Raw genomic sequence first — 20,998 nt, forward strand, 5'->3', positions numbered from 1 at the left:
TGTCATTTCATTTATTATAATAAGCGGTATTATAAGCGGTAATAACAATAACATAATTATACTAGGTTTGCAATCAAAACAAATAAGCATCGTCAAAGTTTCCGTAAGATGCGGATACGGAGCACGCTACAAAGCACACTACGTGGCACGCACGAGTGGGGGTACGGTCACACTATCTCATGTATGCACTGTATGTTTAGTAACTTTCTAGCTACAACCGAAATTTTTAGAAAATTACTAGAAAGTTACTAAACATTTACTAGATTTCATTGAAGTGTGACCGGCCAAATGTTTCTGCATGCATGCACAGTGCACACATGAGATAGTGTGACCGTACCCTTATGGAGCTTCTACAATAGGTCCGAAAGGCAAGTTTGGGCAAGTGCAAGTATAAGTCCAAGTCCAATTCTCACTTAAAATATATATTTTATATCTTTTTTAATAACATGCATACTGGATATTGTTTAATAATGTTGTTAAAATGTAAAATGTTATTAGTAAACAAACACCCATAACCTCAAAATTTATATTTTATAACGAATTGAGAGAATCTATGAATGCAATTGAATCAAATATATAACAAAATTAATTATCAACACACATTTTTTCATTTTATTATATGTCAAAAAGCGTTTTCCATGTTTAAAATATGAATACAATTGATGAAAGTGGAAACTAATTTTCTTCCCATAATAATAACATTGTGTCGTCTGTTTGTTGTCCCTCCAGGCCTCTGACGTCATATCTTGAACTCGAAATATCTCGATGAACTGACACAGCCTAATGCTGATTCTCATTAAAAACTGAGCGAGCGGTCCGCTTTCCGTGACGCTTCCCATATTTAACTATATCTATATATATATAGAAAACGTAACGCACATGCGGACCGCTCGCACAGTTTTAGTTGAGTGTAGAATCAGCATGAGAACGAAAGAGATAGTGAGATATTTTCATCTCTTTCGTTTTCATGCTGTCATGGGACGGTGACTTTATTGTAGATTGCGTTGCTTTGATTTTACCATTGGTTGCTATAGCAACCAACGCAACGCATGCTCTTATGATCATATTGGAGAAACACCTTAACCGTACAATCCTGCTCATTAGTCTTCTTGTGCGCAGTACTGATTGGTACTGATTGGGTTTTGTTGAACATAAATATTACGCAATAAAGCGGTTTAAATACAAAATTTGAGATAATGAGGGCGAAATGTGAATGTAACTATGTTCAATAATCGCGAGTGATAGCTTGATAAGTTGGTGTATATCTATTAAATGTCCTGGTTACAAGAAATATATGTAGATTTTTAATCGCTCTTTCGCGGTTTCTACAGTTTCTCTTCCCGAGAAATGTCAAAATGGCGTCTTCTCAGGACGCTTGGTATCTATCGCTTTTAGGTTTAGCTGAAAATTTTCGCACTTCTAATCCACCAAACATTAAATCGTGTATACAGTGCCTCCAAGCTGTCTTCAACTTTAGACCACCTCCTCGAGTCGAAGCAAGAACGCATTTACAACTTGGAAACATCTTGCTTATACACACAAAAAACATTGAACTAGCTCGTTCTCATCTCGAAAAAGCTGTTAGTATTAATTTCTTTATAAAGTCTTATTTAATGCTCACTGTTATTCGGAATTTTTGTACTTGTTGCAATGAGAAAAGGCAAAAATACCTCTAATGAAAATTGTTAAATGGGCGACTTTGACTTTCTAACCTATTTTCTCTCTTTGGCACTTTACTGTTTTCAAAAATTTGTGTGAAAGTCGAAAGCTACATGTCGAACCTTTTAAAGGAAGAAATTTCGTTAATCCTGACGATGCTTTCTTATTTTTGTAGTGGAGGCTCAGTCAAAACATAAACACTTTCGATGACGTCAAGTTTGAAGCCGCCAGTGTTGTTGCTGAACTGTATGAACAACAACAACAATCGACTTTAAGCAAACCAATTTTGAGGAAGGCCATAGAACTATCGCAGCACAATGTCTACTGGCATTGTAGACTTATTTTTCAGTTGGCGGTACAAACTTTTATTTTAACTAATAAACAATAGATTCAATTTACGGTGCAAATATTGCATTCGAAACACAACGTTGAATGTGTTTATTATTTCGTTGTGTCGTCTGCCGAAATAAGAGAAATACACATTAACAGTTAATAAATAAGGTAAGGTACATGTTATTTGTTAATAACTTCTACATTCAGAAAAGAATTTTCATAACTAGTTCAAGTGATTCTTCATTTAGTTTCATTCTTTAAAAACCATTTGCAAAAACCAAACTTCCTAGGTATTTTAATATTTCGTTTTCTAAGAAAATTTTCCAGGTTGTAAATTTATTTTAGAATTTATAAAATTATAAAAACTCGTGAAAATTCGTCAAGCGTACCCGCCTAAAAAAAAGTTTCAAGATTTTCGTAGTGGACCTATGGTCAGAAACCAAAACTATTTTTACAAACTGCGATGGGTGGTCCAGTTATAGGGGTTCGAAATTTTGACTTTAATTTGGTACTTCTAAACTTCGCGTTAACATAATTTCTATACAACTTAAGCAAAATAATAAAATTTTGATTCTCTCACTCGGTAGTATTTAATAATTTTTATTACCTATATAGGTTTAAAATGGTTTTTTCCTCTACTTTAAGAACGTAAAGTCCAAATTTTTTAATTTAAAAACATGCCTTTTCTCTTCAAATTTTTAATTTCGATTATATATTCTTAAAGTAGAGGAAAACTATTTTTAAAGTCATATAGTAAAAGTTTGCTTGATTAAGTAGTATAGAAGTTACATTAACGCAAAGTTTAAAAGTAACTTATTTTTAATTTTTTCAGATGGGTAAGTTCGACGAATTTTTAACCATATTCAGGGAAATTGAAGAATAATTTATAGTAATTATAATTATAACCTATTCAGCTTTTTTGAAAATTTGTTACTTTTTTCACTTTTCTCATGATTCGATTAATTTCAAATGCAATATTGTAAGGTGGTCCTGGAATCCCAAAAAATATCCTCGATTATCCTAAAAATTCATGGAATTTTAACTTTCGTCTGAAATTTAAAAATTTTCAATAATTGAATATAGAATCATGACGCTTGAAGTATAGTCTCAATTTAGTGTCCTGGGAAAATCAGAAATTCATTTTAAAAAGTCCTGGAAAAGTATAGGAATTTGAAATGAGGTTTTCAGTAGACAACCTGTTATTTAAAAAATTATTAAATTTACAATGTGCAAACATTGATTAAAGCTCAGTAATGTTGAAAGACAATGTATTAGTTTAAAAAGAATTTCTATTAACATTCCTCAACTTATATTAATTTAAAGAATACAAAATTACAGGTTTTCATCTTTTCTTTAAGTGATTCAATTGACATAAACCTAAATTTATCAAAATTGTTTATCGATTTAAAAATTATTTCGGCCAAATTAATCAAAATTAAATTATAATCCATCTAAATTTAAATTCATTTAATTTCTAATCAATCAAAAATTCAGTTTATTTAAATTTGTATCTGTTCAAATTTTAATTAATCCCAATTTCAAATTAATTAAATTTTATTCAATTCAAATTTTTAATTCATCCAAATTTCAAGTAATTCAACTTTCAATCAAAATCAAATCAACATTATTAATTACAAAAATTTGTTCAGATTTTTTATTTTTTTTTATTGATGAAAAACAAACTACAGAGTGTTGCAATATTTTATCGCTGGCTCTATACCTACGCTAACGTAAACTGATTTCCAAAACTATAGTTACGCGAAGTGTAAATGCACTTCATCATTACACTAGCGTAGTAAAAAACATGTGTGAAAAGTGAACGAAAAATAGTAAACTAAGCGTAAGGTACTGCTCGCTTTTCTTTTTTAAAAAACCTTGGCGAGAGGGGGTGGATATGGCCGAAAGTATTTTGCGAAATTCGTTGGATCCTGAATAATGGTGAATTTTTTTTTTACAATAAATGAAAAGTGAAACTTACCCCACGGGTGTCACTTTTCGAAACTTTTTTCATTTCGCGTAGGTTTAGTTTTGGGAGATCGGTTTACGTTAATTTTTCATTTCGCTGTCACTTCGCGTAGGTTTAGTTTTGAAATATCAGCTTACGTTAGCGTAGAAATAGGCACTTCGATATTTTATTCATAAAATATCACTTGATGTTAACAAATTAATATTAAATAATGTTATTTATTTTTGTATCTAAATTAGATTAATTTCTATAAATAATTTTTTAAACATTTTTAAGATAAGAGGAATTGAACATTTTTTTACAAATAAAACTCTTCCTGAATTTAAACAATTATAATTTTTCTTCTCAAATATTGTTTAAGGAATTAAATTAAAGATTAATCTATTAAAAAACTAAATTAAAAAATCACTTGAATTAGAAAAATATTTTCTAAAAATAGGAGTTATTTTAAAGTGCTTTATTTACTGTTAATGTGTACTTTTCCCTTTAATAAGCCGTTTGATTTATTTCGCCAGTCTCCTACCGTTTATTTTCTTTTTCTGGCGAAATAATTGATGACTGGAGAATAATAAAGCGAAATAATTTACTTGGCTTATTTCGTCAGACGTCTGGTGAAAAAGTAGAGATTTAAAAAATTGCAAGAGAGAAAAGAATCTATTATTTGAAATTCAAAGATTAATAAAAAAATACTCAACCTCATATTTTATTTCAGCAAATTCATGCGTCGGAAAAAGACTTTGTTGTTGCAAGTAGTCTTCTTGCAGTTGGAGTGGATTATTCTCATATAAGTAGTGCTAATTATACTCGAGTTTTGTTTCTATTAAGTAGATGTATGCTCATGTTAATAGACAAAAAATTTGTGGAAGTGCATCCTCTTCTGACGTCAGCCGGTCATCAAGTTGAAAATTGGCAAGGTGGCACCCACCAAAAAGAATATCTTAAAGTCTACTACTTGGTTCTACAAGTTTGTCATTTCCTAATGGCCGGTCAGGTAATTGCTCATTTACAAAATAATGTGCTAAAAATTCAATTCTGAAAGAAAATTTCAATTTTTCTTTATAAATATCACACTGATATTTGCATGAAACGTAATTTTATTATGAATTTATTCTGAAATTAGGCTTTGAATAATATGTACAAACAAAATTTCATGGAATATATCAAACGACAAATATAAATTCTTAAGAACTTGATAAAAAAAAACAATTTTTTATATTTTATTTAGTAAATAAACGTTGTTTATATTTATATTTAATTATTGATTTGTTTTATATTATTTGAACTTTATTATTTGGTATTAATTAATCCAAGATTGCTCAGATAAGGGACTAAATTGTTTTAAACAACTTAAAATTAATTTCATATCTCAGAATAAATATTTAATAATTATAAATTTTCTAGGGAAAGAGTGTTAAACCTTGCCTGAAGCAACTTCAACAAAGTATACAGACAATCATCTCTCCAAATTGGCCCACAGACGATTTTATTACTGGTCCTAACATTGGTGACATGTTTATTTGGATGCCAAAGGAACATTTGTACGTTCTAGTATACTTAGTAACTGTTATGCATTCAATGCATACAGGTTACATGGAAAAAGCACAAAAATATACAGACAAAGCCCTCACCCAGATTGAGAAACTGAAATGTGAGATTTCTTTTTGAATGATTGAAAATTGAATTGTAATAATTGAAAATATTGTGTACATATTGTCGAGGTTACACTGCCGATCACCTAACGTTTATGCTACTTAAATTCGTCTTTAAAATCAATTCCTCTTTTAAGCTATATCCTAAGAAATTTTAAGCAAAATATTGGAAAACATATTAGATTTCTCTTCAAACGAAATATGGTGAATGTAATTTAGATTATTCTTATAAAACTTATTATTCGAGAAAAAATAATTTTATTTCTAAAATTTCATATTTTTACTTTCACTTGATTTAGAAATTCTTTTTGTACATGGTCAGATTTATTAAAAATTTAAAAAATTCTAAGTAAAATTAATTTTTTAAAAGATTAAAAATAAGTCTTACTCTATTACATTCTATATGTAAATTATTACAATTCGTTTTTATAAACGAAAAAATATTGAGGGATAATTTTGAATTATTCTTACAGTTGTGGAGAACAAGCCAATTCTTTCTGTCTTTCAACTTATGTTACTCGAACACATAGTGATGTGTCGGCTCGTTATGGGAAATAAAAGTACAGCCCTTGCAGAGATTTCGCAAGCTTGTCAACTTTGCAGGCAGCAGCCGAAATTACTTCAAGGACACAGACCCCAATTGCATACACTTATAGGCTTGTATGCAATGTCTATGAATTGTATGGAGGCCGCGGAAGCTCAATTTTTGGCGGCGTTACGAGTGAGCAGTGTAATAGATTTAAAAGAAAAAAATTTTTTCCTCCCTGTCGCATAACAATAATTATGTATTTGATAATAATTATTTCGTTCTTTTTTTGCAGACAACGGAACGTGAGTTACAGACATTTGCCAATTTAAATCTTGCGATAGTTTACCTGAGAACAAAAAGGGATCAGGAATTAGGGACTCTCTTGGAAAGAATCAATCCTGAATCTTTACCGTCACACTCACATTCCTTAAGGGCAGCAGCATATTATGTTCAAGGACTTCAAGCTTTCTTTGGTGCTCGTTATAATGAGGCAAAGTATGTTCTTCTTTTCTTTGTATTAACTTTAATGCATGCTTCAAACTTATCTACTAAAAGCTACTATTTGTTCATTTTTTTATAGTTTGCTACTACTCGGCAACTTTTTTCAGCTTTATGCTACTAAAAGCTTCTTTTTCATAAATTTTTCAAATTTATTTTCAATAAATTATCGCTTCTAATGAACAAATATTGAAAAGTGTAATATTTATTGTAAATTTTTCGTATTTCTTAAATTAAGTAAACAATAATTTCCTATTATTTTTTAAATTTAATATAAATTTAATTTAAAAAAAAATTTTATTTAAATTATTTAATTGTTTTCTTGGAATTTATAAAATTTATATTTGTTTACTTTTACAAATTGGTCAAAAATTATTAATTTTTAATTAACCAATTTTTTTTATATACTCTTTTTTGGAATTTCTCTTTATTTATTTAAAAATAAATTTTGTACGATGCTTAAGTCCTCAACGATTATAAAAGAAAATTATAAAATTTTGTATCTAGAAAAAAGTTTAATATAATTTTTTTTATCAATAAACATTGCAAGAAATATCTTTGAGACGAAAATTCATAGAATTTTTCATTCAAAATAATATTTCTTTAGAAAATGTTGATCATAAACGTTGCGAACTTCAGCATCATTAAATTTATAAATTTGCCCTTAAATTTTTTTCTTTTTAGAAACTAAAATTCTTGTTTTTATTAATAATAATATTATCTTTAACATTGTACTTCCTTAAATTTTATATTTTATTTTTTAAAATTCGTGTTTATAAATTTTCTTTTTAAAGAAACTTTTTTAAGTTTTTCTAACATTTTCATGTTTTTTTCTTTCTTGATTTTTCGTCTTGAACTTTTCGTTGTTTGAATAATTTATTTCAAATAAGTGACTACGTTTTATTAATTAATCAGAATCTGAATATTTTCTCACTATTAAATATTTTCGATTATTATAATTATTATAATTATATATAATGTCAATGGGACATTCGTTCCGTTCCAAGACCAGAAACGAAAGTTGATGGGACTTTCGTTCCGTTCCAAGATCAGAAAAAAACACTGAATTCAGTGTCACATGAAACATATATGTATCCATTTTTTTCTGATCTTGGAACGGAACGAAAGTCCCATCGACTTTCGTTTCTGGTCTTGGAACGGAACGAAACATTCGTTTCTGTTCTCATTGTCAGTCACGGAACAGAACAGAAGTGATTTTTCTTTTCTGTTCCGTTTCCGGACACATCCCTGTTTAATAATAACAATAATTATTATTTTTGACAAATTGTAGGAGATACTTGAGGGAAACGTTAAAAATGGCAAATACAGAAGATCTAAACAGATTGACTTCGTGCAGTCTTGTACTTCTTGGACACATATTCCTTTCTCTGGGTAATAATCGAGAGTCAATGAATATGGTCACACCTGCTATGCAGTTAGCTTCTAAAATTCCAGATGTCCACGTACAACTTTGGGCGACAGCAATTCTTAAAGGTTTAAATTTATATTTTTTTGCGATTGAGAGTCAAAAATTTCATTTTATTCATCTCTTTTCACTAATAATTTGAATATTTTCTATTAAGAATAGACCTATGAAAAATGTAATAAAAACAAACTGTTGCAACTTTTACTTCTAATTCAAATGACGAATTCATGACATTCGAACTGTTCGATTTATTTCAAATCTATTTCAAATGTGATATTCAACATTTAATCTAATGTTGTTCAGTTTATTTCAAATCGAATATAGGCAATTAAAACTCCAACTAATTTCGATTTGAATTAGTTTTGCACAGCTCTAGTTGAGAAGTTATAATTTTAAAACATATTTTTCATTTATTTAAATTTTTTTTCAATTTACCTATAAGATTAAAGTTAAAAACGTGGATTTGAAAAATGAAACGTATAGTTTCATTCAGTAGGAAACGAACACTTTTGTTTTTGAGATAGTTTAGATGACAAATTAAAACGTAAAATAGACAAATTTAATAAATTAAAATAATTTTTTAAAAATATTATCAACATTAGATTTATCTGTAATATAGCTTGATAAACTAATTTATTATTTTTCGCATACTTTTAAAAGGAGAATGTTTTTTTAAATCGAGATCTAATGTCAAAGTTGAATTAATTTTTCATTAAATTTGAACTTTAAATGACCATATTTTTCTAATACTTTAACTCACTTTTGCAGACTTTCAATATTGAACGCTTAAAATTTAGAGGAGTACATTTAAAGAAACTGAAGAAAATTTCAGTTTTTAGTACCATTTTCTTAAATTTTCTTAAATTTATGAATCAAAATGTTTTAATTATTAAATATAATCTTTTTTAGTGACAAAATATAACGTTTAAAGCAATAAATATTTTGTTAAACGTTATTCTAAAGAAACTACAAAAGAAATTAAAAAATCATACACTTAATTTGAGTTTCCCTCCAATGATATTTATTTCAAATTTCATCTTAAAATGATGATAACACTCATATCAAAAAGAACCTAGGAAGAGTCATGAAGTTTGGGTTGAACTTAAGCGAAGCTCACCGCCCATGTGTCGTTAAGAAATCAAAACTATTTGGATTTTTAAATGCTGAAATTAAACATTGTTTACTTTTAGGATTGTATCTTTTAATGGATACTAGATGAGCAGTTAGAGAAATTTTTTGCTCATGCGCAAAACAGAGATTTCTCGGTTTAGCAAAAAAGAATTATAATACCTTTTTATATGTTGAGAGTGAAAATAATGAATTTTTAATCTCGTAAATAATCGAGTGAAGCATCCTAAAAGCAAACACTTTTAGAATGAGTCCCATTATTATAAATAACAATAAGTAATTTTTATTTGTTGCAGATTTATATAGACTTTGTGGAGATCCTACAAGAGAAAATGATGCATATCAAATGCATTGTAATTTCTCTCAAACGCTGTTAAAGGATCATTTCCAAAGTACACAAATGAGTGAGTACGCTCTCATTCAATGGACTGAAGGACCAGTGCCTGTTTTACCCAACAATCCTCCTCCTTCCACTTCTCAAGCGATTCTTTAACAAGAGTAAAAAAATTATTCTTCATATTTACTTAAATATTCCAAATGTTCCGCTGAATTGGGCACTACAGCGGAAAATTTGTTTTTATTCTTTGAAAAGAAAAGAAGACAGAATTCAACGTGGAAGATTTCTCATTTTGTATTGAGAATCATTGCTGAGCAAAGTCACTGGGATACATTTTCACACTAAGAGAGAAAGAGAGACCAGTCATGTAGACCTTCATTTTTTGACTTAAAACTTTGAGGACTATATCACAGTCTTACAAAAAAGTATCATGTGCGGCTGACCCGAGTACCTTACACCCATATATTTTGGTGCAGTGAACACGAATCTGAGGTCAGATTTCAATCCATCAGGTCAGGATTTTTTTCTACCCTCAAAAAACATGTCGGATGTTATGTAACATACAATTTTTTTTAAAAATTGATTGGATAAACTTAAAACTCGTTCCTTGTGGGTTTTTTGGTGTCGCTGATTACGAATATAAAGTTAAATTTTCCAAATTCAAAATGTTGGATTCAATATGGCGGGCGAATTTTTTTTTTTTAATTTTCACGTAACTTGGTATCTAGGGGTTTTCGGGGTCGCTGATTACAAATCTGCAGTAAGATTTTGAAAATTCAAAATGATGGACCCCATATGGCGAAAGATTTTCAAAAAAAATTTAAAAATTCGTCCAGCATTTTAGATTTTGAAAGTTAGACTTCATATTCGTAATCAGCGACCCCAAAAATCCACAAGAAACAAGTTTTAAGTGAATCCAACTAATTTTTAAAAAATTTGTTTGTTACATAAAATCTGACATGTATTTTGAAGTTAGAAAAAAATCCTGACCTGATGGATTCGTGTTCAGCGCACGAATACCCCAATACATGGGGGTAGGGTACTAGGGTCAGACGCAGATGACAGATTTTTTTGTGGGGCTGTGTATTTTTTAGTCCACATATTTTGACATTCGTTGGCTAAACGGTGATTATTTTTAGCTTTTTTACAGCCTTTTAAAAACTATTCCTTGTAGTAGTTTAACGCAACAATGCGCTGTAAAAATTCAATTTACCAGATCGATTTTATTTTGCTGTTATTAATATATTTTGTATTATTTTGAAGAAATATCAAATTATTTAGTCATTTATTCAAAGTTGAAAGGTACAAAACATTTTTTGAAGCAAAGTTTCAGTAATTGGATAATTACGAAATTTATTAATAATTACTTTGGTTTATATTTTCTCTACTTCAGCTCTCGAAAGTTAATAGGCATGCATTTTCGAAACAACATGGAGGGAAAAAATGGTCTCGTAAAAAGTCTTTGAATCGTAATGAAAAATATTGTATTTTGTGTTTAGTTTAAGTTACTTATATTTTATTTTAATGAAATTATCGAAACTTGGAAACATTTAAAGATTCTGCTATATACTAATTTAGAAGAGACTAACAATCAAAATTCTACGTGATAGATTCGCATATAGATTTTTTGCCTAGCTGTTACAACTTTCGAGAGCTAAAGTGGGAAAAAGATTAACCAAAGTAAAATTCATAAAATTTCTAATTATTGTTTAGATGAATAAACTTTGTTTAAAAAATCTTCAAATATCGAATCGAAAATGCTGTAAAAAAATAATTGATTTATTAGATTTTAAAATAGATCGAGTATTTTGCCTCTTTAATTGGGATTTTCAGAAAAATAAGTTGCTATTAAAATTTAACTTTATTAATTTCCTATAAAGTCATTGTCAAGAGTGTGCTTGCGATCAGAATTTTTATTTTATTCCTGGAAAACAAACTTTATTTAAAATTAATTTTTTATCCAAATTAGGACAAAAAATCCTAAAGTTTATTACTAATTAATGAATAAACTACTCGAAAAAGTTTTCAGGCGAGTTGTACATATGATAGCAACATACGGACAGACTTTGCTCCTTAAAGAAAGTACTTAAAGAAAGAATTCTTTAATAATTAATTGAAAAATTCTGATTGCAGCAGTTAAATTTTATTACTGACTGTCAAAGAAACGGTAAAAATTATTGAGTAGATGTGTACAAAATCAGTAACCTGCGTGAATGTTAAAAATGTTTATTCTTTCATTTCTTTTGTTATAAACTTTCGACTGTTTATTTTTTATGCGTTCTACGTTACGGAATCCTTGAATGTGTGATGTGTAATTAATTTAAGTTTTCAAATTAAAATATCAGAAAGCATGAAGCGTTACTGGGGCCTTAACGCATAGTAGCTCAACACGCAGAAAAGTAGACATGTCCTTTTCTGCGCGTCTTAAGTGACTAGAGCGTCTTGTAAATAGTTCAATTGTGAAAGATGTCACAAATTATAAAATAATCTAAATACAGGATTATTCCATTATATTTCGCAATATATTTTTTGAATTTTATTCAAAAAATTTAAGGAATTATTAAATAGTATTTTATTTTTCAAATGAAACTTTGTTCTGAAACTTTCTGAAAAAGTGTAATTAAAAGTTGACGAATTTTTCATCTAAAGATAATATTCAAAATTTATTTTCACCTGATATTTTTGAGTTTTTAATAAAACATTTTTTAAATAAAATAAATAAATATATATGTATATATATAAATTAAACTATTCTGATGATTTTTATTTTCTAAATTGTTTCACTGCCATTTTTATTGAATTTTGACAACTGTAAAAATAATTGCTAGAGTATCAAAATTAAAAAAAGTAGGCCCCAACGAGTTCAGGTAAAATATAATGGAATGATCCTATAATAATGTAATTTATTTAATTTCATCAAAGGTATCATTATTTTTAATAGTCATCATTACTTATAATTGAATGAATGTTACACTCAATTTTTATTTTCATTTTTATTTAACGATTTAATTGACTCGGAACTTTAAATTAGATCTGAATATTTTGTTTGCTATCAAAACAAATTTTTCGATAAATGGTTTCTAAATAAACGAGAAAATCGTTGTTTATAAATTTTATTCTTGTTTAAACCGGTCTTTGCTTTTTTCATGTACATAAAGTAAAGATGTCAAGTTCGAGAACGTTTTTAAATCAGTTGTGTACAAGGTTGCTACTTTTCCTATATTTCAAAATTCCATGACAAAATACACTTATATTTAGAGCTTTGGAAAATTATTAAATAAAATTGAACCCTCATAAATGATAGAAAATTAAAATGCTCATAATCAGGTTTTTGAAAAAAGAAACTTTTATTTCCAAGCAGAATTAACAATTCTTCAATTTTCCTTGATTGCGTAGCAACCTGGTTGTTTCTAATCGCAAACTAAAATTGATTAAAAACCTTCCAGACTGCAATTTATTAGATTTTAATTGTTATTTAGTATTCTAAGAATGTAAATTATAGCTTGTTTTCTACAGAAATCTCCATTTGGTTTATTTGTTCAAAAATAAAAATAAACACTTGAAAATCAAGTTGAAAGAAAACAGTTGGTAATAACGATGTTCTAAATTTTACAATTTTTTAATAAATTTCTGGTTTTTTAAATGAACTTCAGGAGGACTCAATATTGAATTGAGATTAAAAGAATTTTTATAGTTCTGTGATTAAAGATTAATTTAAACTAAATGGCAATGACTGTAACTGAACATTTTTTAAGAAAACAAATTAGGTAATAAATGGGTAGTCTCAAAAAGATTTGATCATTGTTTTGAAACATCCTTTGCCTAAAATAATATTTCCATAAATTCATGAGTTTTCAAAGTTTTTTTATTTCGGTGGAAGCCTCTGTTACCATCGTAAGTAATAATTTATTTATCTTGTTTTACATTTATTTATTAATCACACAATTAACGAGAATAAAAAGATGGAAAACAAACTTAATTAATTAATTTTTATTACATAGAACACTATCATATTATGTAAATCACAATTCTTTTAATAAACATCGCTTTCATTATATCCATTTCAATGGCTTATTTATTCAATAATAACTTATATTTCATTACTTTTAATTTACATGTTTTCTACAAATTTACGTACCTAGCCCTCAGTTTAGTGTCTATACCAAACTTGCGTTGTTCGCATGCGTTTTATTTTCTTTTGTAACTGTAAAATTCCATACATCAGAGCTTCTGCCGTAGGGGGACAGCCTGAAAAAAATTTTAAATCAAAATCTGCAAAATAATTAAACTCAAAGAATTACAGGAAAGATACGCCATTTTGAATTTTGAAAATCTGACTACATATCCGTAATCCGCGACCACGGAGTAATAATAAGGAGGTGGATCTCCTATACATAGTTCTAACGGAAAGTGTGTCTTTTTTTTGCAAGAGTAATGTTCTGAGTCCCCTAGCAACAGTAGCGCCACTTGCGGTAATTGTGCAAATGAAAAACATCTTTTTCCGGAAGACTCATCAATTACTTTTCGAATCACTCATTGCAACAAAAAATGAACATTGTGTATAACCTTGTAGACCGAGCAATGTTATTACCCAAATAGCACGGAAACTTGTGGCAAATATTGAAATGTCCTCCCTTGGCAAGTTTGCAGCAAAAACTTTCTGCAAACATGCTAAGCAAAATTGTCGAAAAGTTTCAAGAACAATTTGTAGCAAAATTGCGCTGAAAATTTTTAGAAATTTTAAAATGCAAGTTTTAGTAAAATAAATATTTAATAGTTTTATGGAAAATTATTTTGTTAATTTCTTTTAAATTTAAATAATTAAATCACAGAATAGAAAAGTATTGTTCAAAATTTTATAACTATTTTGTATTTAATTAAAAAATTTATAAATATTTTTACTTACCTTATCTCGATTTTTAATGTTTTTAAGCCACTAACATCGGGGCTAATAAATTGTACTCAATTTTAAAAATGTTCCATAACAAATATTTTCAAATGTATAAAGTCACTGAGAATAAATTAAAAAAATTTTTTTTCAAACAATTGTTTCGTTATTTCTCCTTTTCTATTCTGTGATTTAATTATTTAAATTCAAAAGAAATTGACAAAATAATTTTCCATAAAACTATTAAATATTTATTTTACTAAAACTTGCATTTTAAAATTTCTAAAAATTTTCAGCGCAATTTTGCTACAAATTGTTCTTGAAACTTTTCGACAATTTTGCTTAGCATGTTTGCAGAAAGTTTTTGCTGCAAACTTGCCAAGGGAGGACATTTCAATATTTGCCACAAGTTTGCTGCAAACTTACCTTACAAACTTTCAAACCTTGCACTGCAAACTTGCTGCAAGTTTCCGTGCTATTTGGGTATCACATCAATTTAATGAAAATTAATAATATTCTAAAAAACAATGATTATACACTTAAAATTATAAAAAAACACAATAAAATTCGTTTAAATATTATTAAATTTCATAAAAAAATAATGATAATAATTCTAATAATATTGTAAATTCACAAGCACTTTTATATAAACAAATTCCTAAATTCAGTCTACCTTACAATAACTCAAATTTCATTAGATTGTCAAAAATTCTAAAAACATACAATATACATATACTATTCCTATAGTTAATAAACCTTTAAAATCTATTATAAATTAGGTAAGGATCCTATTGACAAGTGGAATGAAACGAATATAGTTCATAAATTTAATTGTAAAAACTGTCCAGCGAATTATATTGGAGAATCTAAACGTTCATTAAAAACACGTAATAATGAGCATAAAAATACTAAAAATAAAACATCGGCTTAATCAGTAGTAGGATTACATCGATCAAAATTGAATCATGAGTTTGATTGGGATAATGTCACTATACTAGACCGTGAACAAAATGATAAAAAACGTTGTTTTTCAGAAATGTTACACATAAAAATTAATGATTTCACTATTAATAAGACAGAAGACATAATGTATTTAAATAAAACCTATTTCCCTTTAATTTCTAAATTAGACTCGTGATTCTATTTTTCTGTAAATATTTCACTTCCACGTGCTGTTTACATCTAAGTTCATTGACTCCTCTATTTCATTTAGATTTTTAAATTTTTGTATTTTGAATTTAGTCTTGACGATACGTGTCTATAAACCTGATGTGCCAGCTTAGTCTGAGCAAAATAAAATTTCCTAACGCTAAGATGTAACGGTTCAATTAACTATTGGTAATTGTTATTATTTGTGTATTTTTATTATTTTTTTATAAAAAAAGAAGATAATGTGTTTTAAATAAAATTATAAATATTTTCATTAGATTTAACCTGAAGATGATGATGAACCGAGTCATCGAAACGTAGTTTTTTGTTTTTGTGGCAATGAACAACATTAATAACATACTTTTTTATGTTATGTGCGTTGTTTAGTTTAGTTGGTTAAAATATTAAAAATATTATTAAAATATTATATAGTAAAAAAATTTTAACGCATTTCCTCAATAAAACAGCTTCTTATTTTTCACATTGCTTTAAGGGGGGAAACTTATGAAACCATTTTTGGAATATTTTTAATATAAAAAATTACATGGAAAAACTTTGTTTAAAAATTATTCCTAAATTTGTTCAGGAACTGAGGATATGAGAATGATTTAAGAAATCTTATTAATATTTCTTTGGAAAATTCTGAGCAGTATTTCTATAAGAATTGCAGAGAATTTCAACACAACTTCCTAAACTTACTACAAAAATTCTTGAACTCGTTTTAGAATAATTTTTTATGTTTGCGAGAAAAAAAATTTAGTCTGTTAGTATTCGAACCCACGTCCTCGAAACTCCAAAGTCTCCTTCTTAAGTCTCCCAGCTACCTTAGCAGCTTATGGTATGGAAACATATTTGACGCAACTAATCCCAGCCTAGCGCTTAGTTACTGTACTGCGTCTTCTAAAATAGTTCAAGCATCATTCAGAGCCCAGTGACTGAGACAGTCCGATCGCAGTATTAACAAGTCTTTTAATGTTATAATAAAAATACATGTATTTTCTTGAATGATTTTTGAACTTTTCTGTAAGTTTTTCAAAATTTTTCTCATATCCTCCATTCCGGAACAAATTCAGTAATAATTCTTAAACAAAGTTTTTCCGTGTATGTACATAGCTTATATTGTACACTTTAAGGTATGCTTTATTCTAATTCAATAAACTTTACTATTTTTTTGTAAAAAAAATCTTGAAAATACATTATTTAATGATTACAAGATGCGTTTATATAATGAGGGAAACAAAAAATTCTATTGAACATGTGATCAAGTTCTCAGGTAAAAGATTAGAACGAAAGTATAAGAGGTTACAATATAACCCTACAGGTGGCGTGAATTTGTACGTGACGTACTTCCTTTATTCAAAATGACTCAAAACATTAAACTTTAAATTCTTTTAGATTATTAACACTTCCCCTCGAGTCAATTGGTCCTGTTTTAATCACAAACAAAAAATAAAAGAATAAATAAAACAACACTATTTTCTCACTGTAATTAAACCAGCGGATTTTACACACTGATCATGTTTAGATTTTGTTAATCCCTTTGTCAGAAAATCGGCACTCGGTCTCGAATCGAAATGAATTTCACGGAGAACAAATTTTTCGACAATACATCCCGCACGAAATGGTGTCTAATATGTCAATATTAGCAACTTCTGTTGTCACAAAACACACTCAAATTTAACAGGTTCTCAAATCCAAGTTTACGAAGAAATCTGAATATATATGGCTTTCTTGACACACTCAGTTAAGGCCATATATTCCGCTTCCGTTGTTGACAGCGCAGTGGTCCTTTGTTTCCGAGAGTCCCATGATATCGTACTTCCCCCGAGTATAAAGATGTATCCTGAGTAAGATCTCTGATCGATTACACACCCTCCCCAATCCGCGTCAACGTACCCTTGAACAGGTCCTTCCTGTTTCCTGTAGCTGATCCTTACGTCGATGGTCCCTTTAAGGTAGCGTAATACGTGTTTAGCTGCCTTCCAATGTGCTAAATTGTAATAATTGTTAAATTGCCCAAAGTAACTTATCGAATAAGCAAATTCAGGACGAGTCGTGACAGAAAAATAGAGTAGTGCCCCGAAAAGTTCTCGGTAAGCCAATTTTTGGTCTTCCTCGCTGGGTTGTTTGCTTTTAACGAGTTTTCTTTTGAAAATTTCGATTTTCCTTTCGTTCTTGGCTGCCACGAGAAAATCATCTACGTAAACAACGATGATGATGACATCTTTCCCTGCTCCAATTTGAAATAGACATAGGTCCGCTTTTGATGGAACAGCGCCTAAACTTTTGAGAGTTTTGTCGAGTTTTTTATACCAGCTTCTACCGGCTTGTTTGAGTCCATAAAATGATTATTTTAATTAACAAATTTTATTACCTTTCTGAAATTTTCTCAGCATTTCCTTGGCTTCTCTTCCAATTTTACTGTCACCTTCTGAGTCGATGAGATCTTCCAGAAAATCCTCAAATCCTTTGGGAGCATTCATGTACACCTTTTCTTCTAGGTCGCCATTGAGGTAGGCAGAAGCCCTGTCAAATTGTCTGATTTTAAAATTATTTTGTGCTGCCAAAGATGCCATAAGTCGAATTGAGCTGCTTTTGGTCACTGGAGCGAAAGTTTATTTGAAATGGATCCCCGGTTATTGGCTAAATCCCTGAGCAATCAAACGAGCCTTTCGTTTTTTGATGGTTCCATCTGGGTTCAGCTTATTTCTTAAGATCATCCTGCTTCTGATGACCTTGCCTTAATCTGAATGATTGACGAGATTCCAAGTTTTATTTTTAATTAAAGATTTCATCTCACCTGCAATGACTTGGTGTCATTCCGCAGCATTAGATCCAATTATCGCCTCCTTCATCGGGACCTCAGATAGAAATGTTTGCTCGATTCCTTCGTGCATTGTAACTTGTTCTATGTCGCCTCCTTGATCATTCTCTCGTCGTGTGCTGCTTCTCAGTCCGGTTCTTGTACCTTGTCGTGAAATTTCTGTTTCTGGTCTCTTTCCACTTCCTTTCAGTCGTCCCGGTTTTTTCTATATAGTTCACTGTGTTTACCGCTTCTGCCCAGTACGCGTCGGGCAATTTGTTTTTAAATAAGAGAAATCTTGCAGTCTCTAGAAGAGACCGATTTTGCCACTCTGCTGTACTGTTTTGTTCTGGATTCTGCGGCACAGTCAGGCGTCTCGTTATTCCTGGCTGTTTGAGATAAGAGTCAAGGTCGTTGTTTTTGAATTTGGTTCCGTTGTCCGATTGTATCTTTCGCCCACTTTTTTCTTTTCGTTTTTCTGCTCGAGCGATGTATTCCATTTATACTTTCGGAACTTGTGACGAAGTGTGTCGTCATCTGTCTTTTTGGTTTTAAAATATAACACAAGTGTCCCCAAGGCGATATACACGGTTTTCCCACGTCATAATTAATTAGGAAAAATCATAGCGCGTTACGTTCGTTCTCTACACATGCGTTACGATGGCCCGCGAGCGGTCTCGGAAGAGGACGACTTTGACTGTGGAAGAAGGAGGACATGAAGGAAGGAACGTGATTAACGAAAATTGATCGATCATTAGTTTCCCGGATCTCGATCAAGTATCAGTTTTGTTTTAACGATCGTTCGCGCGAGTAGTTTCTTTGAGATCTTTTCCATTATTATATTAATTAGTTATTATTTTTCTTTTATACTTAAAGTTTTTTTAGTTGATATTAAATAAATATTTTATAAATTTAATTATTGTCTATTTTAATTAATTATTCCGTTTCTTATCATCTTTGGAGTCAACGAGGTTCAACGGCGAATCATAGAATCATTTAGTGTGGGTGAGTTACAATAATCTATAAGAGGTTCGATTTTATCTCGTTATCACAGGCATCGTGATAAGTAGTTAAGTTAACGGAATTCCCTCTGACTTAACTCTTTGCCATTCCGTATGGCATTTTGAATTTCCGTTGCACTCGCGTGGCCTAGCCTTTTGTGTATAAATTTAATCGATGCTTTGCTTGTCGTCATCCACACATTTTCGAAAATATCTGGCACGTAATACAAGTCCCCAAATGAACCAAAACATCTTCGAAGGGCATATACGCAATGCATTTAGCATGGCCTATATGTCCTTCTACGATCCGTCGGTTCAATTCTTTCCGCGCACAATTCAATTTTCCCGTTACCACTCACGATTTCCGCTCGATTATTCTTAAAAATAACATCGTACCCTATGTCCGTGATTTTTGACACCGATATTAAATTTGTCCTTACCCAGATAGCACAACTTTTTGCAGCAATTTTGCAGCAAATTTGCAATGCCAAATTATAAGTTTACAATGTAAATTTGCTGCAAAACTGTAGCAAATAGCTATATGTCCTCGCTTTGCGAAGTTCGCATTGCAAGTTTGCAGAAAAATTTCTCAGAAAAATTGCAGGAAAATTTTATGACAAATTTTAATAAACGCTGGCTCTATACCTACGCTAACGTAAATTTATTTCCAAAACTATAGTTACGCGAAGTGTAACCTTGGCGAGAGGGGGTGGATATGGCCGAAAGTATTTAGCAGAAATTGTGGGGTGAAGTCTACAGCAGCGATGAACGCAAAATAGTAAACACGGCCTTTGGCCGCGTAAGGTACTGCTCGCTTTTCTTTTTAAAAAAACCTTGGCGAGAGGGGGTGGATATGGCCGAAAGTATTTTGCGAAATTCGTTGGATCCTGAATAATGGTGAATTTTTTTTTACGATAAGTGAAAAGTAAAACTTACCCCACGGGTGTCACTTTTCGAAACTTTTTTCATTTCGCGTAGGTTTAGTTTTGGGAGATCAGTTTTCGTTAATTTTTCATTTCGCTGTCACTTCGCGTAGGTTTAGTTTTGAAATATCAGCTTACGTTAGCGTAAAAATAGGCACTTCGTTTAAGAAAACTTGCGGACATTATTCGACAAAAATTAAAAAATGTCATTATTGTAAATATGATGATATTTTGTTACTGCAAACCTTTCCTAAAGGAAAGGCGACTAAAATCTATTGCGCAGCCCTAAGTGCCATAGAAAACTATTGCGCATGACATGAATTTGAGCAAATTATCAGCAAATTTTCTTCAAGTTTCCCATAAAAATTTTCTGCAAATTGTTGTGCTATCTGGGTAAATCCGGTGCAAACGCTGCATTTTCGAGTGACACATTTTGTAACGATCGAAATCGTTTTCTTTCTTTTGGGATAAATATGCCATTCCTGGTGGTTTTTCTCATCTGATAATACATAGCGCCAGGCGCTAGCCTGATAGCTACCGCGACCAGTGGTCGTTGAACGAATGAAAAATTCGGGTGTCATCGGACCCCACACGAAGGGTCTCATAGGTTGCGATTATGATCGCGCTCGATTTCAAAAAATCAGAGAGAAGCGAGACTTCTAGAGAGAAGCGAGACTTCTAGCGAGAAGCAAAACTTCTAAGAGATATA

General features: G+C 30.1%; 2 protein-coding genes across 4 annotated transcripts in view; one reads left to right on the top strand and one right to left on the bottom strand.

Annotated features, from left to right (window-relative positions):
• The first annotated feature begins 1,091 nt into the window (after positions 1-1,091).
• Positions 1,092-10,154, top strand: LOC127290872 (MAU2 chromatid cohesion factor homolog). 2 transcript variants are annotated; one of them, XM_051319691.1, is made up of 8 exons: positions 1,092-1,580; positions 1,835-2,014; positions 4,671-4,949; positions 5,360-5,606; positions 6,081-6,328; positions 6,429-6,631; positions 7,926-8,128; positions 9,485-10,154. In XM_051319691.1, exons 1-8 carry the CDS (start codon positions 1,356-1,358, stop codon positions 9,679-9,681), a joined length of 1,782 nt encoding a protein of 593 aa, XP_051175648.1. In that variant the 5' UTR covers positions 1,092-1,355; the 3' UTR covers positions 9,682-10,154. The 2 variants fall into 2 exon arrangements, with proteins under 2 accessions (XP_051175648.1, XP_051175647.1); XM_051319690.1 differs by having other exon boundaries at positions 1,093-1,580; positions 6,081-6,337.
• Positions 10,155-13,500: 3,346 nt separating this feature from the next.
• LOC127290873 (NADH-quinone oxidoreductase subunit B 2-like) overlaps positions 13,501-20,998 on the bottom strand; it is a 36,475-nt gene continuing 28,977 nt past the window's right edge. For both annotated transcript variants that reach the window (XM_051319693.1, XM_051319692.1), the window contains exon 3: positions 13,501-13,773. In XM_051319693.1, coding sequence (XP_051175650.1) covers positions 13,676-13,773 — 98 coding nt within the window. In that variant the 3' untranslated portion in view covers positions 13,501-13,675. The remainder of the gene's footprint in view (positions 13,774-20,998) is intronic.

The sequence above is a fragment of the Leptopilina boulardi genome, unplaced genomic scaffold (genome assembly GCF_019393585.1).
Source record: "Leptopilina boulardi isolate dan_hultmark-lab unplaced genomic scaffold, ZJU_Lbou_2.1 LbouV2_90, whole genome shotgun sequence".
In the NCBI taxonomy this organism is placed as follows: Eukaryota; Metazoa; Arthropoda; class Insecta; order Hymenoptera; family Figitidae; genus Leptopilina; species Leptopilina boulardi.

Excerpts from the sequence above, each read along its gene's own strand:
- LOC127290872 (XM_051319690.1), top strand. The coding sequence starts at position 1,356 with ATGGCGTCTTCTCAGGACGCTTGGTATCTATCGCTTTTAGGTTTAGCT. Across the intron at positions 2,015-4,670 it reads GACTTATTTTTCAGTTGGCG|CAAATTCATGCGTCGGAAAA; the intron begins GTACAAACTTTT and ends ATTTTATTTCAG. Across the intron at positions 8,129-9,484 it reads GGCGACAGCAATTCTTAAAG|ATTTATATAGACTTTGTGGA; the intron begins GTTTAAATTTAT and ends TATTTGTTGCAG.